General features: G+C 42.2%; 1 protein-coding gene across 2 annotated transcripts in view; it reads left to right on the forward strand.

Annotated features, from left to right (window-relative positions):
• Window positions 1-26,539, forward strand: part of HMGA2 (high mobility group AT-hook 2) — a 104,770-nt gene that overhangs the window by 65,042 nt on the left and 13,189 nt on the right. For both annotated transcript variants that reach the window (XM_041465620.1, XM_041465621.1), the window contains exon 4: window positions 19,199-19,231. In XM_041465620.1, the coding sequence (XP_041321554.1) occupies window positions 19,199-19,231 (33 nt within the window). The remainder of the gene's footprint in view (window positions 1-19,198; window positions 19,232-26,539) is intronic.

The following is a 26,539-nucleotide window of genomic DNA, read 5'->3' on the forward strand; positions in this document are numbered from 1 at the left end:
GTAAAGAGGCTGAGGTCTTGTGTAGCCAGCAGGGATATTCTAGGTTTAAAGGAGTGTAATCTGGTAAAATGAAGAGGCAGTCTGGTCTAGTGTTGGTAGTTTCTGTTGATGTGAAGAAGATGTATCAGTTTATAAATCCTGCCATTGTGTGGGACGAATTTGAGGATGGCAGTCTTCGAGAACTGACAGTGGGCAGTCCACACTGGTTTAATTTTATTCTGAGCATAATGTTAGTTGGCATGTGATGATATCAGAGTTTCTATTAGATGTTAGCTGAATTTATTACCCGTGCTGGTAGAAGTTCTGTCAATGTTTCTGTTATAATCTTTGTTTATTAGTAATAACCCAGCCATAAAATTCTCTCTAGATTGAAACATAGTGAGCAGATTCTCAGCTGGGATTCAAGAACATTTCTCTTTTCCCTAAATTTTGAAGGAAATTGTTTTGGCTATGATTTTGTTAGAATAAGATAAAAGGATCTGGGGCATATTTTTCATTTCTTTCACTAAAACACAAGCAAACATTCTATAGACAATCATATTCTTTATTGTTTTTTATATATAACAAAAGTAAGGAAACAGACAGTAAAAAGATTTTGTGTACAATTTAACTAGCTATCCACATGTGAAAATATGGCATAATTCCCCATCTCCTCAGCAGAGGGATTCTGTTCTACAGTTGGCAATGACAGTGTAGGGATTGTTACTGCCCTGGTTTCTTCTGGGATACAGTTGATTTTCTTCCCAGTAGCTGGTACAGGGCTGCCTTTTTCAATTTAGTGTAAGAATAATGTTGATAATGCACTAGTGTTCTAGCTGTTTCTGAGTAGTGCCTCCCTTAAGTCAAGGACTTTTCAGCTTTCCATGCTCTGCCAGTGAGGAGGTGCACACGGAGCCAGAGGCCATGGCCAGGACAGCTGACCTGAGCTGTCAAAGGGGTATTCCATACCACAGAATGTGTTGTTCAGTATATGGGGTGGGGGGAATTTGGACAAGCAGGGCTGATCACTGCTGGGGGACTGGCTGGGCACTGCTCAGTGGGTGCTGAGAAATTGCATTGTGCATCACTTGTCTTTTTGGTGGAGGTTTATTTCTCTTTGTTATCCCCCTTTTCATCACAATTATTATTATAAAATTATTGCTATTGTTATTGATTATATTGTTATTGTTATTATTCTCTTCCTATCTCAACCCATGGGGTTTACCTTCTTTCTGATTCTCCTCCCCATTCCACTGGGATTAGGGTGTGTGAGGGAATGGCAATGTGGTACTTAATTTCTGATGGGTTAAACCACAAGTTACACTCTGCAAGTAACATGTAGGCATCTCCTTATTAAAAAAAAATACATGTACAATACATTTTTAGATCATGGATTCACAAATCTAATGTCCTGTATATAGTAGTCCACCCCAGAAAAGGATGCAAACATTCTCTTGATAGATAGTCATTAACTCAGGAAGCCTGCAAGAGAAGATTCAGTCTGGTCTATGGGCGTGTAGTGCTTGTCAGATGCCTTGAAAAACAAGGATGAAGATTAGTGTCAAATGACACTAATCTACAATCTACTTTCTTCTTTCTCTCCATTCTCCTTTAGTTTCTGTAGCTGCTTTGGATAATTTGATGTAAATGAATGACCCACAGGTAGGATGATGCCCCCACAGACCACTCTAGCTGTAGGGCATTTGGGGGCTGCAGTGGTGACATGGTCTAAACCCTGGAACACAGCAGTATTTGTGAACAAACAAATCTGATGGTTTAATATGAGATAACCTTCTCTTTGCTTAGGTGATGAGAGGATAAAAGCAGGACTGTCAGGGGTCCAGGTCAGTGAAGTGTCCATCCATGGACCTGCAGGCCATGTTGAAAGCCAAAATGTGTAGGGATTGAGAAAGATACAGGTTTCAGGTGTGGAAGCACAGCGAGGTGAGTTGTCACAGCACAGTATAAAACTTTGTTCGTTCCTGACAAGGAATGTTTATGTTGAAATACTCTTATCAGAAAATAGGGTTTCAGGTGGAAATTAAATTTTGACCTGAAACTACTTGGTCACTTCTGAAGATATATGTTTTCTTCATGGAAAAACCCAAAGTGTAACACTTTATAGTCCATGCTGGGCTAGCATATCAATAATCAGTTTTGCTGTGAAAAGGTGACATTATCTCTTCTTCAGTGAAAAGAAATGTCTGTGGGAAGTGTGTGTGGAGCAAGGGGAGGAGACAGAGGTGCATGTGCATTCTCCAGCCTGACTGAACTGCCCAAGAACTGAACCAAATCCAAATTGTTCAGTGGTGTACTGAGATACAGAGCACTAAGCTGTTCACAGGTTTGAGATGGAGGGCAGGAAGGAGGTACTCACAGAGATACCACACTCATGTGAACCTTGCAGGCCAACTGTGGAACTGGTGTAAATTGGTCTGGCTCCAGTGACCTGGAGCTATGCTAAGTATGCATTAGGGGTTGGGGTGCATTCAAGCGTGTCTTGCTTTGTTTGCATTCATTCAGAAATTGTGCCAGTATCCAAAACATGACATGAGCATATGTATTAGAATTTAAAAATCTCAATCTGGCTGATTTTAAATGTTCCAGGTTTTGTTTTTTCTTTGTCTTAGTTATTTATGACACTGGAAAAGAGAAATTAGCATGGATCCCAAGAAAGTGTTTGATCTAAAATAAGGAAAATTCCTTTAAAGGGGAATTGTTTCAGCGGCTGGTTGTTATTTATTTTATTAAGCACATTAGGGTTGTTTGGATTTGTGTTCTGCCTATAATTTCTGTGTTTGGAGCAGAGCTGGTGGGAAAATGGTACCAGCAATTTATGAAAGGTGATACTGTGTCAACAGATAGGCAGTGGGTTAGGACATGTGACAGTAATCTTTCATGGCATTCAGAGCATTCAGACCATATGCTTTAAAACATCAGCAAAATACATGTCAGAACCACTTCCCCTCCATGCCCTGCTCCCCAGGACCACAGTGGGGGGACACCAGGGAGTGAAGCTGGGGGGCTGCTTTGCAGTCCTCAGCACTGGGGTGCTCTCTAGAAAGGAAATGGGCTTGAGGAGGGCGGAGAGAAACTGCAGGGCCTTCTCCCAAATGAGTGAATCAATGAAATTCAAACATGTGAGTAGATGAATGGACAGGGCAGCAGTTGTGTGACATTAGCAGGACCTGGAGGACTGCTGTGAGGTTTGCTCATGAATATTTAGCGCCTGCTTTTTGGAGGGTTTTCTGCAGTGAACTCATGGAAAAAAAATGGCAGAAGCATTGCCTATTCTTTCTACTCCTGCTTTTCTGCACTGTCCTGGTTTTCATCTATAGGTTGTAAGAGGCTTTTAGAAACACTGCATGTCTTAGTGTATATAGTTTACAGAGAGAAAAAATGCTAAAGAATGTTAGAGAAATCTTTTTGTCTTTGGAGGCTAGCATTAGATTATTTTTCAACTCAGTAAAGCTCACTGTCAAGAGATCCATCTCTACCTGCTGCTTTTGCTCAGTGAATGCAGGGGTTGCAAGCACAAACTCAAGTCAAAAAATTAAAGAGAATAATTTGGTATCCCCAACAACATACAGCCTGGGGGATGGTGGGAAACCTCCTTTGTACCTCTTAGGCTCAGTCTGGAAAACGGAAAGTTCAGACAGGAGGAAGCACCTCAAACCACAAATAAACTGTTCTATCCATTTGAAGGTAATTGGCCAAAACCTGGTATTTTTACTCAGGCAGAACTCTCACTGAAGTCGTTAGCCAGTTTGTCTGAGGAAGGGCAGAAGGTCTTGCTCTGGTGTTATATATTAGGACCAGCATTACTGAACCTCCCACTGGTAGTTCTCATCTGCCCAAAAACCAGACTTCTTGGGAAGGGAGCAATAGTGGAGTCCTGTGTGGAGGCTATAAAATGGTCTACATTCTGTATTAATATTGATTTTGCAGTCATAAAAGGAACATAAATGTTTTAAAATTAAACATTTTTCTGTTTAAATATTAAACATTGGGATTTCTTTTCTCCTGATTTTTAAATAAGTCCTGCAAACTAGTCAGCTAGTTTGCAGTCATTTCTTGCCATCTCTTCTAGGCAGCTTTTTAGTAGCACAAAAGCTTCCAGGCAGGAGAGGGTACCAAATAACTAATTGTATGCACAAGGGTTATTTTCAAATGTGCGTCACTGTTCATTCCTGTTGAGAGGTGTTCCTCACCTTTTGAACTTTCTGACTGGCAGCCCAGGTCATCCAAAGTGTCATGCAGATTGATATTTCTGAGTTCAGCCCAGCAGAGAGGGGAGTAACCCACTCAGACCTCCTTGAAAGCTCAGTGGCAGCTTCCTTAATTGAATAAGAGGTGACTCCGTGTTTTATAAGCATCTCTCAACACAGTCATAAGTTTTATCAGTACAAAGTTTTAAGAGACAGCTCTTGTACAAACAACCTCTGAGTCAGTGCCAGATCACAGTTCACTTCTGCCAGCAAGACCTTGCCATTGACACTGGCTGCTGAATCCAAATACGTGGGCAGGACTCCCTGGGAAGGGGAAGGAGCTTCTCAGCTGGTTTGTGATAGTCCCCATTTCTGGAAAAGGAAATGGTGACTTTATGCCTCTTTATATTTTTCTCTTCTTGGGCAAGAGGAGCAAAACAATCTCATGCAAGTTTGGAAAACTTTGGAGCTGCTTGTGCCAGTGCCTCATTGGCAGCTTGGACCTGCAGGTGTAGCAGCAGCTTTCAGTCTTGCCCCTCAGTGTGGCAGAGGAGCCTGGATTACCCCTGGTACTGTGTAACACCAAGCTCCCCAGTGTTACCACTGGCTCTGTGTAATGCCAAGCTCCCCAGCAGCAGGATAGTTTGGCCATGACAGTGCAGCTCTCCAGCATGAGTGGGGCTGCTCAGCTGACACAGGGAAGCTGGTGGTGAGTGCACTCCTACCTGCTCTGTGCCTCATCTGTGTTCTTCTATGCAACCAGCCAAAAAGAAAGTTCCTTTTCAACCAGCCAGTAAAACTCACTGCCCTCCCTCAGCAGTCTCCAGTGCTGCTGCTTGAAATAGAGAAATGTCATGAAACACTCATCATACAAAAAATTGCTTCAAGACATTCCTCCTAGAAGTGAATTCTCTGGGATATATTTGGTCAGCTGAGAAGAAGCAAACTGTGCAAGAAAGTTCCCACAGTCAGGCTTCCTCCTGAGCCATGGAGCAGGATTTGGACAGACCTCCAAAAATAAAGCCATTTTTAGAGATATTTCTGTGGTTGCCTCTTGCTCACTGTTAGGTGTTTCTGCATGGTGGGGCAATCACCTTGGGAGAAGTGATGGGCAGTTGTGAATAAGCCTCTGCCACATTTCAAGCAGCACATGCATCCTGACACGTGCGTGAGGGGATGTAACATGCAGCCTCACCGCTCGCTACCCCAGCTGTGGCTCCTCAAAGCAGTTGCTGCTATGCTCTGCTGGGCATGGCTCTTCCCCACCAGTGTAAGCTTGGGAGGAGAAAACAAAACAGCCAAATCTAAGTTTGATATGGTGGGAGGAAGGCTACTAAAGCTGAATATACTCCATATTGTGTAGAAGTGCATCAGAAATGTGCAGGATTGCAGCTTCCCTCTAACTGGTCTCCTCCTTCGTACCCAGCCTCATGGCTGTGCTGGGAATGCTGGGGGAGTGGGATTGCTGGTGTTTGTATTGGTGGTCACCTCAAATTGCCTGTCTGGGAGAAAAAGTGCTGAAAGGCTGAAGTATTTTTGGGGGTGCTTGCTACAGCTGTTGTAAATGTGTTGTAAAAAGCTTGCAAGCATCTAACTGGGGGCCTTTCCCTCCCCCGCTGATGGTCCCAAAATACCACATTCTCACACCCAGTGAATTAAAGGGTAGATGGAAGACATCAAACTCCCTGCAGAAACCATCAAGGTTGCTCAAGCATCCTGTATTCCTTCAGAGGAATAAATCCTCTGCCTGCATCTACCAGCCCATTCTTCAGTGCTGTTTGTAGGGGAGGGAAAGATGCACTCGGGCAGCAGCCCCACTGCAAAGGAGGGCTGGCAAAGCAGGGGTAGACTGATGGAACAGCTGAATTGCTCTCATGCTCCAGAGGAGGTGACAGGGAGGGCTGGCTGTGAGGCACACATCTTTCAGCAGTGAGTTGTTTGTCTTCTCACTCTTGATTGTTAATGACCATGAAAAGCTAGTGGGAGGCCAGCCAGGACACCCATTCTCTCTCTTGCTTTTAGGGATCCAAAGACTTTGGGATAATGAAATAAATGTTAGGTTGTCAGTCCAAAATAATAACACTTTACAAAGTGAAAATGCAAATTTCCTGCAATATCCCTGAATAGCAGGTGGTATTTCCTGAGGTATTGTTTCTGACCTGCAGGGGAATTGATATTATGAACTGACTGAGGAAAATGATTGTGGTATCAAACTCCAGCCATTAAAGCAAAACAATGAGAGCATAGTAAACTAAATGAAGGAACAAGCAAAGGAAGGCTTGGATTTTGTGTATTCATTGCTGTTTTTTCCCCCTAATGATGCAGGCCCTGACTGCGGTTAAGATGCAGAAATCCTCTTTTTTCAGAAGAGGCAGCAGCAGAATGGAAATAGGAGAAAATGTTTAAATTCAATTGTTTTTAAAGGCATAAGCAAATAATATGTAATCATTCATAGCATTAGTATTATTAAATAAGTAAAAAATAGCTGGGTGTTGAATTAACTAATACTTCTATATGTCCTGCAAGCGAGACATTTACACAAGCTAACATGAGATCAGGAACAAACATGCCTGTGTTTCTGCTAACCAGATTTCTCTTTGAAAATAGGACAATCTGTTACTGTCAGTCAAAAGTCACAATTTGGTTTCTGATTTCATATAAAGGAGACACTATATTAGGTTTGCTGGTCTGCCCTTCATGTAGTGTCATTTGTATCTCATTTGAATGAAATCTATTTAAAATGATCTTATTTACATAATGTTGTTTCCTCACGTGTGTTCAAAACCAGCACCTACCTAAAGCAAAGACTGATAACTGATTTAAAATTGATTGTGAACATGCATTGCAGCATATTCCTACATTTTATATAATTTTATAGCTGAAAGATATATATGTTGGCTCACATTGTAGAACCTTCTTCTACAGCCACAGCCCTACGCTCTCCTGCAAGGAGCTACTCATGATACCAGCCCAATGGATTTGAGCTCAGTCCACTTCTCTAAGATTGTTCAAATGAATTTGAGACTTCTAGTTTTGTGCATCTGGTCTTGGTGGATTTTGTGTCAACTTCTTAGCTTTTCTTGCTCAGAACTTACTGTTTGATTTCTCTGGAATGCTCCTGTGTGGATGTTCCTGCGGAATAGAAAGAGTGTGCTGTTTTCTCTGTACATCGGGGATGTGAATGGAAATATATGTGTCCTCTGGGCTGTCAGATTATATAGGCTGACTGAGAAGCAAAGTAAATACCCCCAGGGATCCCTAGCTGCTGTGCTGGGATACTCTTTTATTTCTGATTCACTTAGAAAGAATGATTTTGCATGGTACTCAAGAAAGTGCCTCAGCACTCCCAGGTGTTACTGGCCAGAGCTACAAGTTAACAATGCAAAATTTTAAATGGGCTGTTTTCTAAGAGAGGGTGGGTTAATCTAAAGCTCCCTAGGCTCTATCTTCCCTACCAAAATTCTCAACAGTGCAAAATTATCCTGCATTCTCTTTTCTGAAAGCTCCTTTCATTGTGCCTTACCTTCAAGGATGTGTAAATTCTGCTGTTCATCAGATGTGATCTGATGTCCGTCACTTGGTCCAAGCACAGACATCATCATGTCATGAGATGAGCATGGATGTGAAAGGTTTTCATCATGTATTAAATCATAGTTAGAGTTGAGCCTCTAACTATGCTTAGAGGTCCCTCTGTGAGGGACCATTCAACCAGTCCCAGCCCAAGAGTTGGGCCCATCACACTTAGGAGTAAGAAGAGGAAGGACACTGTTGCTTCCAAGAGGCATATGGAACTTACTTACTGGGTAGGTTGTCCCTGAGATACAGAATATTTATTAATAATATCCCATTGTGGAGATCTCATGAGAGTTCTGGCTTTCTTGTCAGTCTGGAAGCTGTCTGAAACTGTGATGATACATCTGGAAGACTCAGGAAATCATCTGGTTTGGACTTGCAAACCAGTTTACAGTCAGCAAAGCATTGTCTTTTCAATAGAGAATAATTTTTATTAAAAATAACCCCCCCAGTATTTGCTAAGTAAAATAGAGCTAGACTATATCACTTTCCTGAGCTATGTATGTGCTTATCTGTGAAAGAAAAAACTGCAATAGAGGACAATTCCATAGTTCAGAATGAGGAAAATAACCAAAAATTGCAAAGGGCACATGTCAGCAAGGGCAGGCAGAAATTAGAGTGAAAAAATGTGGCTGAAAAGGCCACGCATTTATGGTGTAAATGCATCTAAATTAGCCCCAAAGACAGTCATTCCTGAGAGGTGATGAAAGGCAAAATGGCATGGGCAACTCCTTATCCCATCACTGTCTCCCACTCTTTTTAAGTGCTTGTGTAGTAAACAGTGAATATCCTGACTGTCCCGTTGCCAGTGCCTCCAGCCAAAAAGCTGAAGCAGACCCTCTCCTGCACAGATTGCTGTGCTGAGAGATGGCTGGAGTTCTTCAGGAAGAGCACATCCTCCTGTGGATCCTTCTGTCATCGGCCTTGCAGCTGGGGTAGAATCCTCTCCAGGGCGGTACAGTCCCAGGGCCTTTGCCTTTCTGTTGACCTGTTTTGTGATCTGAGAAGATGAAGCACTACCATAAAGCCTACAAAAATGCATCTGATCCTAAAATCTGAAAAACCCACTGGTACCTAGGAAGATTCTTTCTAACCAACCTTCCCAATTGCTCTCTTAAAAACACCACAAAACCCTCAAAATATGTCAGTAATGCACATGCTTTCAGAGCATGGAACAAGCCAGAAGTACGACAACAATACAGCCATCTAGTGAGCTTGGTGGACAAAAAGTAATACGAATAATGTGTTTCTGTTTTTCCTCTCAGTTCCTTGCACATAAGTGGCAGTGCAGAGACCTTGTTCCCATTTGTGTGCAAGCAGAGAAGGTGGTATGTGTTTGGTCCCGCTCTTTCTTGCCATCTCTCCTTGCCACTTTTCATTCCTTCATCCCATCCCTTTGCATCTTTCCTGCTGACCACCAGCAGAAGGACCTTGCTCCACACCATCGCCCTTACCTGTCAAGATCTAGAGTATCCGAGTATCCTTGGCCACATCGCTGCCAGTGCTAGAATAATCGTGCAGCTGCTGGTAAGTGATCTGGTGCTGGTATAATACCTGATCTCACCAAGGTGGATTATGTTCAGCTGCAAAACAAGCTCCTATCTACCCAGCACACCTAATTCCCAGAAAGGGTATGCCTCTCTGTGCCAACTACAGCAGCATTTGGAGGCCAGCTCTCCTTCTCCTTCTTTCATCCAACAATCTGCTTTCACCTCTGCTGCCAGGACCACCTAGCCACAGATACTACCAACAATTTTTGGCATGTCCCAAACCACAGAGGTTCAAAGCACAATAAAATGTAACTAATTGGAAGATGGAAGTGTTTAGCTCTTTCGGTAGACTCTGGAAATAAGGGCAGAATTTAGCCAAGGAGAGAATTTTGCTATGTTTTTTGCAGCATAAAAAATTAGGTTTTATCACTTCAGCAACAGAAGCAACAAATTACGGGAGAGTTTTCAGGAACTGAAAATCAATATTCATCAGTCCTATTGTCTGAAACGACCTGCATTTGCTAAAATGTTCACAAGCCCTCTCTAGCAACCCTAACATGTAAAAGCAGGCTGTTCTCCAAGTGGCGGATGGAGCACTGTGAGCAAGGAAACCACGTTAAGCTTTACAAGGGAGTGGGGCTGTAGTAGGGTGCTCCAGGCGCTGCATTCTTGATGTGGTGTCAGGTTTCAGTACTATTATGAAAAAATCTGCAGGGGATTTGCGTGCATACCTTACACACATACCTTTGATGTTCACATTGTTAGATCCAAGCAACAAATAGGAACTTGAGGTCACATGTAGCTTCCAAAAGGCTGTTAAATAACTATGGCTAGACAGTCATGTCTAGCCATTGTTAGTCCTGCAAAAGGTCTGTCCTGCAAAATTACAGTCAAATTCTTCTCTCCTAGATTGGGTTAAATTCAGAGTCTGTTCAGGGATGTAAATCGAACAACTCCAAAACTACACCAGGGTTATAAAGAGCAAAATCTGTTTCTTCCTCCCTCTCTTCCCCTTTTTTACTCTCTTTCAGACCAAGGGAAGCATGGGTACTTGAACACTATTCATATTTCTGCTGTTGTTGAGAGGCTGACAATAGGATATTGACAATAGGATAGATGTTGAGTTTGCAATCATTTATTAAATGCGTTCTGGCTAGATTTCAAAAAAAAAAGCTGTTTGCTACTGTCTTTTAAAATGCATTATAGTGTTGCATGGATTTCACAATGATGCATGTGATGAAATTGCTGCTAATGAATAAAATCACACCAGAAATGCAGTGGAATGGTGGGGGTTTTTTCTGCTTTGCAAGACAGACCTAGGAATCATGCCTTTGGACATAATGAATGTAATATCCATTTAAAAATAAGAATATGAACTGAGTTCAGTATTTAACATACCACACACCAGAATGATCCCAAAATATATCAAGCCAGGAAGTGGATTAATTGCAGCAACTCACCACCAAGCTCCTGGTATATTTCAAGTATGTGGAAAATGTATTTCTATTTTGGACACTGACTTCTTTATGAAATTATGCCAGAATGTCAGCAGTCTGCTTGGACTCTGACAGACACTCTTAGCTGGCATCAGTGTCCTGGAGGCAGTAATAATTACCAAATCTATTTGATAGACAGACAGCTATCAGACATCTGTATATCCCAGACATACAAAAACATCCCCAGCCAGCCATGTGGCTACCAATGAATCTGCTCAGACAAAGAAGTTCAAGAGAAATGCCTCAGGCCAGATCCTCAGCTGCAGAAAATCAGCCAGGCACAGGCGATTTGCCTTCCTTGCCCTGTGTGCTTTTCTTTGGAGGAAAACCCTGCCCAAGCCGTCAGAGGGCAATGGGAGGTCAGGGAGGCAATGGGTTGAATGGGAAGGGGAAGGGGAAGCTCCTGCAGGAGCTGAGGGCTGTGCCTGGGGCTGACCACATAAGTTCTCTACAAGATGCTTTATATCCCTGAACGACTAGAAATGGCTGTGCAAAAATGACTGATTTTAATCCCTTGTGTCCTTACCCCAGCTTGTGCAGATGAGGGGGCAGATCGCTCTTCCTAGCAGTACCCAGTGCTGTGTCTGTGCTCAGTGAGCTGAACAGTGCCTGAACACAGACAGCCTCAAGCACTGCCCTACAATTGTCTGTGCTGTGCAGCTGGGAGCTTGCTGTCCTTCACCATCTTGTCCTCTGCCACGTTACAGGTGTGGATAAGGAAGCAGCACAACCCAGGACTCTTCCTCCTAGGCAGTCTGGAGGAAAGGTGGTATAGATACAGGCCAGTCAGAGGTCCTGGACTGGGTTGCTTTCTCCTGTTGGTGAAGTCTGAAGGTTTTCTAGGCTGATCACAGTCTGCTGCACCTGCCTGCCCACAGTGCCCACTCTGATGCTGTCCTGCTCTGGCTGAGATGTGTCTCACTAAAGCAAGAAGCACAAATCTGTGGAGGCAGCAGTTCTTGTAGTATGCAGCTAAACTGGAGACATGCCGAAGACTGCCACTGGGAAATACCCAAGGGAGGTCACAGACTGCTTGGCTCAAATCTCACAGCCTTCAAGGTAGCTTGAATGGCTGCCTTTCCAGAGTGGTGAAGGTGCCCGAGGCCAGGGGAAGTGCTTACTGTATTTTCATTAGTATTCTGCTTTTTGAGGAGGAGCACAGGTCTGGGCTGTGACATGGTCATTGCATCATTGCCATGGTGAGGTGCACAGCATGGGACAGTTGCCACCTGATACTGCTGGGACACTGCTGTAGTCCCAGGTCTGCCCAGTGGAGGAATTTACCTTTTGTTTTCAGTCACTGCCAGTTCTTTGTCTGTTCCTGTTTCTAGGCTTGGACCTGTTGTTAGCAGAAGCTTTCATAGGCCTGGAAATTAATTTGATTGTTTGTATCTAAGCCTACATTGTGGAAAATGGGCTGCACATATTTCAGGTTTCTAAATGACACAAGGACACCGTTGCTGAGTGAGTTTATGTCTTTGAGACCTTAAAATGGAGAAGAGTGAACATCAGAGGCCATAAAGGGAAATGTAACCTGTCAACAGTTACATTTTGAGCGAAAACACTGAAGTTCAGAATTCACTTTCCAAACAGCAGTGGATTTTTCAGCAGGTTGGCTTGTTTGGGATTTCCCTATGCTATTTACTCTGTAACTTCACTGGAGATAAATACAAAGGTCAAGAGTATTCAGGAGCTCCTGGCAGTCAGGTCCAGAGCTGACTCCACTGCTGACAGTCCTGCAGCTCTGATCAGCTCCATGCAGTGGTTCCACTGGAAACCGCATGCAGCAGAAAGTGCCCTGGGGTTTTGGTCTCTGTGGCGGGAGGTGCCTGGGCAAGAAGAGAGAGAAGACTCTAAAACCCAAGTTGGAACCAGACTGTAATGTGAAACAGTGCTTTCCATCTCTAGGTCATCAATTCAAATCTAGCCTGTTTGGCAGTGACCAAAAATCACTTCCACATGGGCCAAGAGAAACGCTTGGTGAACACAGAAGTTGCTGTATCCAAACAGACAAGATAGTCTGGAGATAAACGGTTGCACAATAGACTTGTCTGGACAGGTCTGCAAGGTATACAGCTAAGTCATTTCCGATCAGTTTATCCCTGAATAATGAGGGCATGGTTTCTTTGCAAATAACTTTTAATTTATTTCTGTCTACTAAAATGTAAGGTTTTTCTTTGTGCTATTGCTGAGAATGACTGAAACCTCCCCTCTGGCTTTCTCAATAGTCTGTCTGTGTAGGGAGTTATAAATAGACACATGTGACGTTTGCCAGACAAAAGAGACAGCTCATGTTTCCTTAGGTGTATATCAAGGAAAACCTCAGTGCTGAATATGTGCTAGAATTATACTGAGACAGAAAATACTTCTCAATATTTTAGCAGCAAAATGCACAGGGTGCCAAACTAAACTTAAGCAAAATGCATCAGGAAAGCTTATCAAGTGTGTGACAGATGATAATGAAGTAACAGGGAAATCCCACAGAGCAGCAGTGACTCTGAAGAAGAGCAGTCAGCAACAGCAGATACTTCTGTATTGATTTTAAATGAGAACACCAATTTAAACTTTGCTTATTGTATTGAAACACAGATACAAGGCCCATTAAATGGATATTTTGTAGGCTGCACCGCCCTAAATATTTTATGGAAATGTAACTAATGCAGGCTGAAACATTATAAAACTTAGGAACATCTATGAAGAACACTGAAATAACCACTACTGTGCTTTGAATTTTGATTATATCCTTGATAAAATCACTGGGATATTGTTGTGCTTGAACTAGCTATTCAGCTAGGAGATGAATAAAAATAATGGGTTTTCCCTTCCTGTTCTTACTATTAAATTTGTACTTGTTAAGATCTGTAATAGTGGGAGTAAGGTTGGGTCAAAGCAACTGAGAAATAATGGATTATGTGAGCATAAAAGAAAACAGAATTGGATTTTTAAATACATTTCTTTCACTGTTTTATTCCTCCCAGGACGTAAAACCATTCCAAACAAAGCAGCTTACAGATACTTTATATTAGAGGTAGCTTTCTGTAAACAAAATATATGAAATCCTAACCCTGATGAAGTCAGTTTCTTGATTTCCATTGGATATATACATACGTAACTGTATATAAGTGCCACTGCCTGAATTTTAAGACGACCAAAAGTCATTTGAAGCAGTGTGCTTTGATTTGCCAAATTAAATATAAATTTTTTATGCCAGTCAAATAACTATTAAAAGTCATTCTGTGTACTTGGAAAACTTTGATGCTCTCTGTTCTCCCCAGTAAGCGGAATAGAAATACTCTTTATCATCGACTAACTGGTGCAGTTTCTGACATGTTGCAGACTTTTCTAGCATCAGTCAGGGAAGGTCAGTTTAAAAGCCAATAAATATTTTTGCAATTACTTGACTTTGTATTAAAAACTCAGAGGAGTGCCAAGTAGGATAGAAAATAAAGAATAGTTTCACAGATTTTGCCAGAATTCTCCACAGATTACTATTAGCCTCATTTATGAGACTGCACAGAGAACTGTGAAATCTCCTTTGAACTCTAAGGGCCAGATGGTTTTGCTGTTAGATTCTAATGACCCACAGCAGTGTGCATACACAGACACTACAGTTGCCAGTTGACTGCAAACGTGATGGAGGCAGGAGAATTCATGACCTGTACTTCCAAACACAAGTCCCCTCACTGCTTATGGGATAAAAAAGCAGTTCTGCTACTGCCTCAAGAGGGAGATTACTACTAAAGCAAGCCATGAGCATACCTGGACCTGAGGAGTGAATGGCAGGCACATCGTCCCGTGCAATTTCAGAAAGATTTCTGCTGATGCAGGAAGCTGCAAGTGGCTTTTGCTGGAAGGTGAGGGTTTCCTGGCAGGCTGTGTGGGCCACTGGTCCCAGCGCTGTATCATTCTGTGCTGGAAGAGGGAAGAAAGGCTGGACTCAAACCAATTAAAGCTTGTAGGGCAGAATGGTAGTTACTCTGCTGTCTTGGAACTGCTTGTAAGGCATGATTTATTTTGGATTATATTGGTTTCAACTGGTATAAAATGAACTTCCTGATTTTTCAAGGGTATGTAGACAAAAAGACAAAATATGGTTTTACTCATCTTTTAATTTAGAACTACAAGTGTTTGGATGACCTGTGAAATTACTTTAATGATCTCTGCATAACACAGAGCTGTCAGCACTATAAATGTCATCCTAACTGGGTATTAGTTTCCATCATGGCCATTTAGTCTCCCCAGCAGAACTACCTCCATGCAAATCTCTTATCTATGTCAACCTGTTGCAAAAAATAAAGCATCACTCTTGCCAATAAGCATCAATCAGATATTTTCATACCACTCAGTTTGAAGAGGAAGACACAAACAGAAAATCTAAGACCACTGTGTGTGTGCAGCTTGCCTCTGGCGCTTCAGGCATAGCAGTCAGGGGATGATTTGCATTCAAACCAATGCTTTTATTTCTGATCATTAAAAATGTGTTCCAGCATTGCTCATACTAAGATAAAGATTTACCCTTAACTTTCCATTTTCCTTCCTTAGCTTTGTAACACTAGGAAAAGTCACAGGGTAAGAAGTACTTCTGTGAATGATAAGTGTGACAAATTGAACTTGATACAACTTTAGACTGCTGGTACAAGATGAATATGAACTGATCACATGAGGCTGCTCTTTTGTTCTCGTGTAGAAAGCAAAGAAATTGTTTGACCAGTATGAGCTGTAAGGATATGTGTATGATACTGTCATAAAGCAAATCAACAGAATTTGAAAATAAGAAAACAAAATGAGGGATGTGTGACTGAGGAGGAGTGGAAGAAGTGTAGAAGATAAACAGTTGGGCTTTTAACATTCAAAACTTACAGGAAAGAAAACCATCAAAATTTTGTGTATTCTCCTTTTCAGGCATTTTGTGGGGTTTTTCCTCTTCAAAGTTAGGAATATTATCGTCAAGTTTTAAATAATTATCTTCTGCCTTAGCTCACATACACAGTATTTTAAGCATGGCAAAAGAAATACTGCTGCATTTTGGATTTGTTCTTGTTTTATAGACATTTAAATGACCTTGTCATAGGATTTTTCCAGCATTGCAGCTTGTTCTTTCTGTTTCATACGTATTTTAAAAAGATATCTAGTGTTGACTTGTACTTGCATATGATGTAAAAAACGCTGAAGTTTGCTTTCGAGTGTATGGAACATCAGCTGATGTACATGCAGTGTACAATAGCTGTTCTTCAAACTTGGGATAAAAATGAAATGTGAAAGCACTGTGTTGCACAAATCTCCTCTTAAGATGGGTAACATAAGTGAGAGAGCCTCTGACAGAGTAGAAGTTCTACCTTCTTTCTCTGCAGGCTCCTAGTAGGGACAATACATAATATTTCAGAGCTCTCTGTTCTTGCTTACAACTTTATTTTGCCCCAGAGCACCTATTTGAAGTCTCTTGTCCATGGCTATCAAATAGTTCCAGTCTTTTCCATAACCAAGGCAGATTGTCTTTCTTTCCAGATAATTGAACATGCAGATGCAACACTTGTAAATCAGGGGTGTCACTTTCAAAGCCCTGAAAAGATCTTTTAATGCAGTAAACACAAAGTTTAGCAAGTTGAAGCAGTAGTATCTACAGTGTGTCAAAATGGTTCCAAAGGCATCACATCCACAACAGTTAAAGAAATTAAAGAGGTGCTTGGGAAATTTCTTGTTATTCCTGAGCACCTCAGTTCTTCTGGTCAGGATGCTGTGAGTCAGCAGGCACTAGTCCTCACAGGACTGGGCCTTACAGGATTTATATGTCCAGCCCCAGTCCCGCTCAGCCAGGCTGAGGCATGGAAAGCGATGCCTTTGAAAACTGGCACTTGCAGTGATTCAGCTGCCGCAAGCCGGAGCCCTCCGAGTGACATGAGTGGGCACGGCTCCCAGCGTGTCAGTGTGCGTGCCACTAACACTGGCTGAGGGACTGAGCCCTGCTCCTGGGATGCATAGCTAAACCTCTTCCATTTAAGGCAGCAAGCACAACGTATGCTGAACTCCAGACCCCAGGTCCAGGGGAAGCCTAGCCGTCAGTGAGCCAGCACTGCCAAGGAGCTCTCCACATGAAGCGCTGCCATAGCAAAGGTCTTGAATGACTAAAATTCTTGAAAGCCTTGGTCAGTATCACAGACAGTTTCCAACTGGGCAAAGTACAATATTTTCCCTCTGCTTTTTATGAATGGCTGGATAGGGTTGTGCTGGAGTCAGAGTTCCCTGTGGAAGCCATTCATAAAAATAGCAAAACAAAACAAACACATGCAAAAAAAAACTTTAAAGGTCCAGTCCAAAGCCACTGGGTGCCAGAGGCTGGGAAAACATGCTGGCAGCTCAAGCCCCAGCTATCACTGAAAGTATTCAAGGGGCTTTTTGGTGGTCTGAAAAGTATGAACTGCTGTGTAGAAGGGCAGCTGGTAGAATTACTGTGACACATACTAGGCAGAAAGCCAGAGCTGGCCTTGTTTCAGACATTGTCTTTCCTCTCATTGAAGTGTCAGGACCTAATTCATGGAAAATATGGTGAGTTGGCAGCTCTTTCAGAAGATTTCATTGAGTTACAGTGAGTGAGAGTCACATGAACATAGAGTGCACAGCCAAAAATATATGGGGATTTCTGAGCTGGAGAAAAGAGTCAACCTCTAAAAATGTCTGTGGATTTCATGTGGTTTGGGAGTAGACACATGTACAGGTGTAATCAACAGGCAAAAAAAAAAAAGAAAATAAAGTGAAAAATAAATTTGACAGATTACAGAAGAGCTCAATGAGTTCTATAATTATGAGAGATTCCTTTAAAACAAATCATTCCGTTGTCCAAGAGCAGCAAATGTCTATTAATGAGTTCAGGGCCTGCAGTCCACCTGGAGAAAGCATCAATAAAATGTGTGCCTTGATAATAGTTTCTCCATTTCAAGGGAATTTAATGGAAAAGGAAAGTTCAGGAAAACACCCTGAAGTTTAAAGACAGACCCAGTCATCAGGTAGTTTTTTTCCTCTCATATTTATTTGAGAGCAGAACTTGGAGACAGTTATATAGAAAAATATAACAGCAGTAGGGTTCTACTGAGTTAGAAAAAGACTGAAAATAAACAAAGCATCTCTTGTTAAAATGGGACACTTGTGGTTGGCAGCCGAATTTAATCAGTTACATTTAATTTACATTTTCATTGATCCTTCCCACTGAAATATTGCTCTGAAAGGCCAGTTACACTAAACTGCTTATTCGGAAATATTCCAGTTATTTCCTACTACACTGTTGTGAAAATTAGGTTTTTGGCCATGCAGAGGGATGGCATGTTGGCTTTTGCCCAAGCAAGGCACTAAAATCATGGCTGGGATTAGGAAAAAGCAGGAAGGAAGGGCAGGAAGAAAATCATTGGGTGCAATTCATAGACTTAAAAAACAGAATGTCCGGGGGAGGGAGAGAGGCAGCAACTTTGTCCCACTGAAGTAAGAAAAGCCTTTTTGTTGTTCCTGTATCAGGATTTTATCCTTTATCTGTGGCCTTATTGTTCCATGCTGCTCCTAGCACCCACAAGGCTCATTCCATCATCTGGGCAGCGCTGGTGTATTTTAAGCATGTCTGTATTTGTTCCTTAATTGGTGCTCCTCTTCTCCTGGGTGGGGATGAAGCACGCTGGCACCTTGGTGGGTCTCCTGACTCATGTGAGGACTGTGTTTCCCAGTCCTGGGTGGGACCAGCCAGGAGAGACTCGCTGAGAACCCATGGTGGTGCCACCAAGTCCTGCATAGGCAGGCGGACACACGCAGCCTGGGCAGTAATGGACATCCCTGTAATCACACAAATAGGCTTGCAAGGGTCAGCACAGCATCAGCTTCATGCAGCTGAAAGTCTCAAACCAGAACTCACAAGGGCTGGAACCACTGTCCATCCCAGTCTCCTTGGTTTTGGCAGGGGTGGCTTTGGTCAAGTGGCTCAGGAATGGGGTTGTGTGTCCTTCTGCTCTCTGTCTGAGCTTTGACTCTGCTCGTGACCTATAGGGAGGGATTTCCCACAGCAGGACACTCCACTCACAGCTGAGAATGTTGTAAGAGAGCAGCAGCAGTGGAGACAACAAAATCTCATTATAAAATCAGGTCACTCTCATGGTCTGATGAGTTAAGGCAGCAGTACTATAGAAGAGCCAAAGATGGAACATGCTAAGTTAGATTTCACTTTGGTTTTAATTGTACAAACTTAACATACTTCTCTTCATCCACAGTAACATGAACTACTTCAGAGCAAAGTTGTAGATAGGTGTAGGAGAGGCTGGGTGTGAGAGTTGGGTATGTTTATCTCTCCATTTCTGACTGTGGGCTTTTCCTGTTTTTTATTTCTATTGCTGAAAATACTTTCCTAGCACTCATAAAATCACAGTTAACTGCTCTCACTTAATTTTGTTTCTCACTTTGCCTTTGTTTTACTTTTCAGCCTCAACAAGTGGTTCAAAAGAAGCCTGCTCAGGTAAGAAAAACTAACTTAAATTGTTTAGACTACTTTAAGTGAAATAATTTTTCAGTATTTCAACTGGCCTCTTTCACTGTAAAGAAAGAAGTTAAATGCATCGATCTCATGAGCTGGAGGACAGCTCTTGGCTTGCTGGGCACAACCACCAGAACAAGTCATGCAGTGGCCCTTGGGAAAGAGAGGAGGAAGCAGGGGACAGCGCTCAGAATTGTCCTCCTTCTGCATTGGTAACCTTGCAGTGATAATGCAGACACACATGCACACTTCTGTGGTGTGAGTCCAGCACATAATAAATATCTCTCTTCGTCTTGAATGTGGATAGGTGGGAACTGCATTACAGCAAGGAGGGGCATATGCATGAAACCCATCCCTGCTTTTCTTAGTGCTGCATATCTGTAAAGCCTTATAAGATAAGGGCCTTTGTGAAATCATGGCTCAGGCCTGTTACTTAGGCTAAGTAGAAGGGAACTATGGGAGAGTGACTCAGCTGGAATAGGGGTAGAGAGATGTGAGAGATGTGAGAGGCGTGCTGTGTGATGGCTGCATGTCCATGTCATGCTGTATGGTGGTTGGTGGGCTTGGGCTTGTTCTACCTTAAAACTGTGTAAACTAATAACCGGCTGCCTGCTTAAAAAGGCCTGGTTTCTGCAATAAAGCAGCTCTCCTTTGCACTCCCTGAGGACTCTGCATTGCTCTGCATCATCTCACTAAAGGATTCTGTAAATCCACAAAATATAATAGGCTGAACTTGGTAACCAGATTGGATCCGTCATAAAGACTAACACATTGGAACTGCTTGTGTTGGGTAGTATTATTCTTTTTTGACACTTTAAAAAAAATGCAAGCCACAAGGTGTCATGAAACCAGTCAAACACTGCTGTTAGAATCCACTTCATTTTCCCTTCCCAGCCTGCCCTGTGTTAAAAACCCCAAGAACCTAACTCTGACGCTTTGTTATATGTGCACTAACAGAGGAAAACCTCTGGGCATGGGAGCAAGTCCATGACTGCTCAGCAGAGTCCATGGGCTGTGCTGCTGTACCTTCATGTACATGAATGATTGCTGAGTCAAGAGCATAAAGGATCCATTGCTCTTCTGGAAAGAGGTCTGCTTTTAGAAAGGAATAATACTTCAATTTTTCCACCTTATGGTTCTAATACATTATTATACAGTGTACATTGTCATTATATCAACTGCAATCTGAATCAGGAACATATGAAACAGCAAACATCCTAGCTATGAGTTGAAGGGGTAAAATGATGTAACTCTCCAAAGCATGTGCAGGAATCAGATTTCTACAAAAGAAACCAATACAGTTGAAGGATGAATCCATGGCACAGCTAATAATGTCTCTGAATGGTGGAAGTAACACACAGGATGAATGTAATAGTATTTTCAAGTAAGGTTAAGTTTTGCAAGGGGAGGTAATGTCTTTTGTTAGGCCAGCTTATGCAAAAAACAGCCTAAGTCCCCAGTGACTTTCTGTGTATGGTCTGACTACACCACACAATTCAGAACACACCAGGCTGTTCTAATAGAAGAGATTTCCTCTCCATGTGTTGCTTATATCCTTCAAGTGTTACTCCTACAATCAGGCTATTCCTACTACAACATGGTAGTAAACCTGTTGGTGGCACAAAGCCAGCTCTCCCTTTTGTGGCACCTGAGTGACAGGGAGGCTAAGCCCTGCTGCAGAGAGGAGACAAATCCAGGAGGCAGAGACTCCCAGGCAGCTGCTCATGTTGCCTTTTCCTCTGGTACACATCAGAGCTCAATCCCACTGAGGTCGCAGGAAGAAGGGGTCTGGAGCTGATGGCTGTAGCCTAGCCTAGCAGGAGCCATTGCTGTCAATAGCCTTGTGGTGCTGCCAGGTTTCCAAGCTGCCCAGGCACTGACTCCTGCAAGCGTTTTGTTTGCACAATAACCATGTGCAGCCCTGGGTGCGAGAGGAAGAAATATCTGGGACTGAAGCTGGGCTGGGGTGTTGGAGGACAAAGAGGGGACCTGGACTCTGTTGTTTTGTAGCAGAACAAATTAATGACAGATTTAATTGATGGCCAAATGATGTAGGCATTTGAACTGAAGCACTAGCATTCCCCATATGGATTTTCCTGACCGTTTGCTGAAGCAGTGATTCTGGTAGGGATGCTGCAGGGTGTGTCAACCAGCTGGATGTCACTGCTGCTGCAGTGGTGCTCAGCAGCGTCTCTGTAGGCAGAGACAGAGAGTGAGACAGAGAAAAGAAAGCCCTTTGACATTCCCATTAGTAGTGGAAGTGTTTAGAAGCAGAAAGTGAGGAGCCACAGAAGAATACATGAAGGAGAGAGAAGGCTGTTTAGATCTCTCCAGTTGCCACAAGTGAGTAGTGAAAGAACACCTTAAATTATTTATATGCCATGTCTTTACACAGACAACATTTCTGGTTTTAATCTTTAGATGAAGGGATGTTCAGTGAGATCACTGAACTTATCTTCAGCCCTTCCTGGTTTTAACAGGCCCCGCTCTCACATTTGCAGTACCACACCATTGCAGTTTTGCTGGTATAGGTGCATGGCAAAGAACAAAAATTTATCACTGTGAGCAAATGCTCAGGACAGTGTCTTCCTGAGGCTGACAGGAGAGGTAAAACAGTGTAATTCATGGGATGATCAAGAACTTCTTGCTGCTGGATTTCACTCAGGTCTTTCTCTGATTTCTTTTTATAGTACCTAATTTCTCTTTAAAGTAGAGAGGTTCAGACTCAGAATTAACAAGAACATGAGCTCATGCAGGCTTTCTAATCTGAGCTAAGGAAATAGTGATAAATTACATAAACATGGGGCTACATGGAAGTTCATGGAGGATAATGTAAATCTTATACTACATTCAGAAGAATCTCTTCCTTTTCCATCTGTTTCCTTCAAAATATCCTCCCAGATGGTTTTACCATGTGGCAGTCTGTATTAAGTTAGAAATGTATACTTTCTTCATTGGTGGGGAGTGTGAGAGGTTACAGTCAAGACCTACTGGTTGATGGTGATCCTGCCTTGGTAAAAGTGGCAGAAACTCTTGCTCAGGCTTAGTCCCTGAGTGGACTCCTGTGCTTTGAATTTCACGTATTCTGTGTATTCTGAAAGATTTCTATGAGTGTTAGTTTACATCACTCTTACTCTTGTTATTGCTGATAGCAAGTATGTCTCTTGGGTTTGTGTCACTTTTAAAAGTACAGAAGCGGTAAGACCAGATAAAATTCTCATTTTGCAAATAACAGCTCTGTTCCTATCACCATCTCCCAGATTTTAAGCATCATGCAGGGCACTGCCATGCTCTAAATCTCTTCATGGATATCAGCTGTCCAGTTTAGGTCTGTACAGATGTTTATGTAAACTTCTGCAATATCTTTAAACTTTGCCAGAGCTCTGAGGATTTACCATCACACAGAGAGTAAATAGCAGCAGTAAAACCCACTGGAAATCTACACACCCATGTCCTTAACACAAAGCTTTGAGTGCAGTGGTCTGTTCACATCTTTGTGATGATCACTGATGCATACTCTCACACTTCCTTGGGGAAATGAAGGAAAGAGCCAGCATAACTGCGTGATATTGGTAAGTTTAGCACTTTCACGTAGATATTTGCCTAAACCTCAAAAGAAGACTCTTTGAAATCTGCTCTGTCTCTAAAGCCGGATCTTACAGTCATGACATAGTAATATTTTTACTGAGGTGTCCAAGTACACAATCCAAACAGAAATTTCCTCATTTCCTCATTTTTAAGCAATTTGTAGCAGCTGTTGATTCAGCCATATGGGGGAGTTACACTCAAAAGTAATATGAAGGAAATAGATGCTTTTAGGAAAACACAATGAAAGCGATCAAGATTTTCTGGAAACAGGACATTTGGGGTTTTTTTTTATCATTTCTGCAGAGAAGACATATAGTGAACATAGAACAGCCCTCTGAAAATGTTATTATTTCTCTTAAAATCTCAAATCCTTGGAAATCCTTTGTATCTGAGTCTGAAAGACAGCATACCAGTCAGAAAGACAGTGTGTAAATCAGAATAAAAGTGTTTATCAGTCAGAAGAGTACACGTAAAGTATACATAGAACATAGTGTACACAAGAAAGTGTACAGCAAACGTACACCAAAAGAACAAGTGAAGCATACTTCCCTACCTAATGCTAAATGTAGTAGATGTTTTTAAAACAATGCCCAAAAAAAACCAAATCCAACAAGAATAAACACTAAAAAGAGTAGTATTATTTTGTACAGAAAGAAGATCTGGACTTCCTACATTTTATCCTGCTACTCATTTCTCAATGTCTATATCAATAAAGTTATGCATGTGAATCATCAAATATATATATATATATATATATATATATATGTACACACACACACCTTAGGTTGCATCTATTGCATATGTCTACTCAGAGTAGGACACAGTAAATGCTAGAAGTATCACACAGGCCCTGCAGCCACATAATAAAACTGCACTTACACAAGCTTCAGGCATTCTGTGTATCTGCTAGCCACCATATGTGAATTCATCCTTTTCCCTTCTGGGAAATGGCAGGCAGAAATGTGGTAGGAATACTCCGGAAATCCACTTTTGCAGGTTGGAAAGAAGCTTCCAATTCACAGACAGGATGGCACCAAGCAGGTGCACAGACACATCTGAGAGAGTGAGTGCCATTGTCCAAGGCCACCCTGTGTCCTGCGAACCCAGCAATGTTGCAGTCTTATTCAACTGAGCCTTGACTGTAGAAATACTGAATAATCTCTGCTCTGGAAGTTGACTGGGTGCCCTGGGGTTTCATTGCTCTTTCCAGTGCATTCAGCAAGCTATGTTTTGTCTCATGTAATTTTTCTGTGTTTATTGATATGGAGAGTCAGAAAGTTCCCAGGAGAACTCCCAAAAAGTCATATCCTGGAGAGGTAAAACTCTTTTCCAGTGACACGTGGAATTTTGTACTTTAGCACAGGATAAATGTGTACCTGTTACACAGGCCACTCCAGAACACCCTCTAATGTACTGTGGGCTCTTGGTACCATGTGAACACATGTTGAGCAAACATGTATTGTGGCTTATGGGAAATAAGGAAAGTCTCTAGTTTTCTTCATAGATGCAGTTAAAGGAATTTCATAGAGGGTACTGGGCTTAACATCCTTACCTTCTTTCTCTTTTCAAGGCAAAATGGTGGAAACTGGTATGGTTTCCAAAGGAAGACATATTCAATATTCCTTTTTCTTTTATAAGGGGTTTATTATGACAGGGGACACTGAATAATTTGATGACTTAAAAAAAAAAAAATAAAATAAAATAAGAAAAAGAATCTGTGAGAAAATATAGAAGTTGCAATTACTGCTTCAATGAACAGATGAAGTACTAGCCTGGGCTAAAGAATGGTGGCTAGAAGGGGAGGTCAGGTATATCTGAAAGAAAATATTTTCTTACTTACATGACATAACTTCTGAATAGACTCTGAATAATGTAATTCAATGATGCTATGCCTGAACATCTGAATCAGTGTAAGACTGAGGTAGCTAAGGTTTTAAATATATGTGATTGTCATTTACTACATAGCTATGATAGAGGAACATTTTTGAGGTGTCTACTTCCAGAAATTTGGCTGTAAATAAATTAAACAAATTGATCAAAAAACTCTTCAAGATAGGAGTATATTCAGGTATTGAGTCACTTTTAAAGACTCAGAAATTGGAAATACTTCAGCAGCAGCCCCATTTCCTATCCTAGCAAGCTCTCCAGGCTACCAGGAGAGAAGTGTTCCTAGTGCTGCTCCCTAAACATGAGACACAGTGCAGCTAAGGATTTGAAGGTCAAAGAGCCTGAGTGATCAAGCAGGAGAAACATGATTTGTTTTGATTGAGTCCACAGATCTGTTAAATTCAGATGCGTAATTCTGACAGTAAATACTGACTGAGTTATACATCCCTTTGCTTAATACACCTGTGGTCCACAGGGCAGGCTAGTGTGCCTGCACTGTGCCCCATGCAGTGCCTAAGGAACAGAGGTGCCCTAGTCAGCACTGTGCCAGGACAGCACAGCTCCCTTTGAAACCCTTATTTCTGAGAACTGTGCTGTGCAAGTTCCATTTTGGGCAAGTCTCACAGTGTCTTGATTCTCCTTCCACTAAAACTGAGGTGCTGATGCTCCCTTCTTGCACAAGGGAGTTGTCTAAGTGCACACCCTTATAATCTGATGATTGTGACAAAAAGGGAATCAGATTTAGCAAGATATTTTTTTCTTCCTGGCTTGTGAAGGACAGTCTCGGGGATTCAGTCTTGCCTGCTGCAATGTGCCACTTGAAGATCTCATGTCCTTGTCAGCCAGTTTATGAGTCAATCAGAGAGCAGGAGTGCTGTGACTTAATTTGACATAGGAGGAGCCTTCATCTCTGAACAAGAGCATAATGGATTCCTGACAGCTCAAACACACATTTATTTCCCTGAGGCAGACTCTAGGGCAGGAAGCAGCTTTTTGAATGCAGTGCTGGTCAAACATTTGCCCATTCAACACAGACACACTTTCAAGTTCCTGCTCTTTTTCCAGTGTGCTGGGCAAGACCTGACCCTAAAAGCAGGGATGTAAAACTTCAGGGACTATGGCTGTTGAGCTACTCCTTGCATAGCACATGGAATAGGTGTTGCAGTTGGTGGTGGAAGGCTAGAAGATGCAGGGGTGAGCTGAAAGATTTCCCTAAGCCAGCAACGCTCCTCTTCAACCTCTCCCTACCTCTTCCCTCCCCTCTCCTTGCTTGTGGAAGAAGCCTGAGGTGGTCAGGCAGCATCTGTGGGCCGGGTAGCTTTGTGTTTGACCCCATGGCTGTGGCCACAAATGGTGTTTAGGGAGGTACTCCATGCAGTTCAGAACTTGGCTCTGATTTGACACGAACTGAAGTCTCACTAATAATAGCAGAAGAGAAGGGGTTGTGGTGTGTACTTGGGAAACACCATTGAGGAGCATAGCTGGGCAGTGTTTAAAAAAGTGCCAGTCAGGAGTAAATTAAACAGTGCTACTTTGCATACGCGTGCTACATATTTTGGCTGAGATTTTCAAGAGTAGCAAGAGTCAGTGCTGCTAACACTTGGGTATCTTACTTCATACAAGACATACAAGATTCTCAGCAGCACGTGGCTACTCCTTGAAAATAAGGATTAGTTTAAGATATTTAGTGTCTGATACTCAGAAGGCTGAAACTACCATCATGATCACTCTGTGGACTTACAGTAATAAAAATAATCAAAATGCTAATTAGCAAAGATGAGGAGCAGAAGGCTGCACAGGAGGAAGGTGCTCTTT

This window comes from Pyrgilauda ruficollis, unplaced genomic scaffold, assembly GCF_017590135.1.
Source record: "Pyrgilauda ruficollis isolate IOZ18807 unplaced genomic scaffold, ASM1759013v1 scaffold19, whole genome shotgun sequence".
Lineage (NCBI taxonomy): Eukaryota > Metazoa > Chordata > Aves > Passeriformes > Passeridae > Pyrgilauda > Pyrgilauda ruficollis.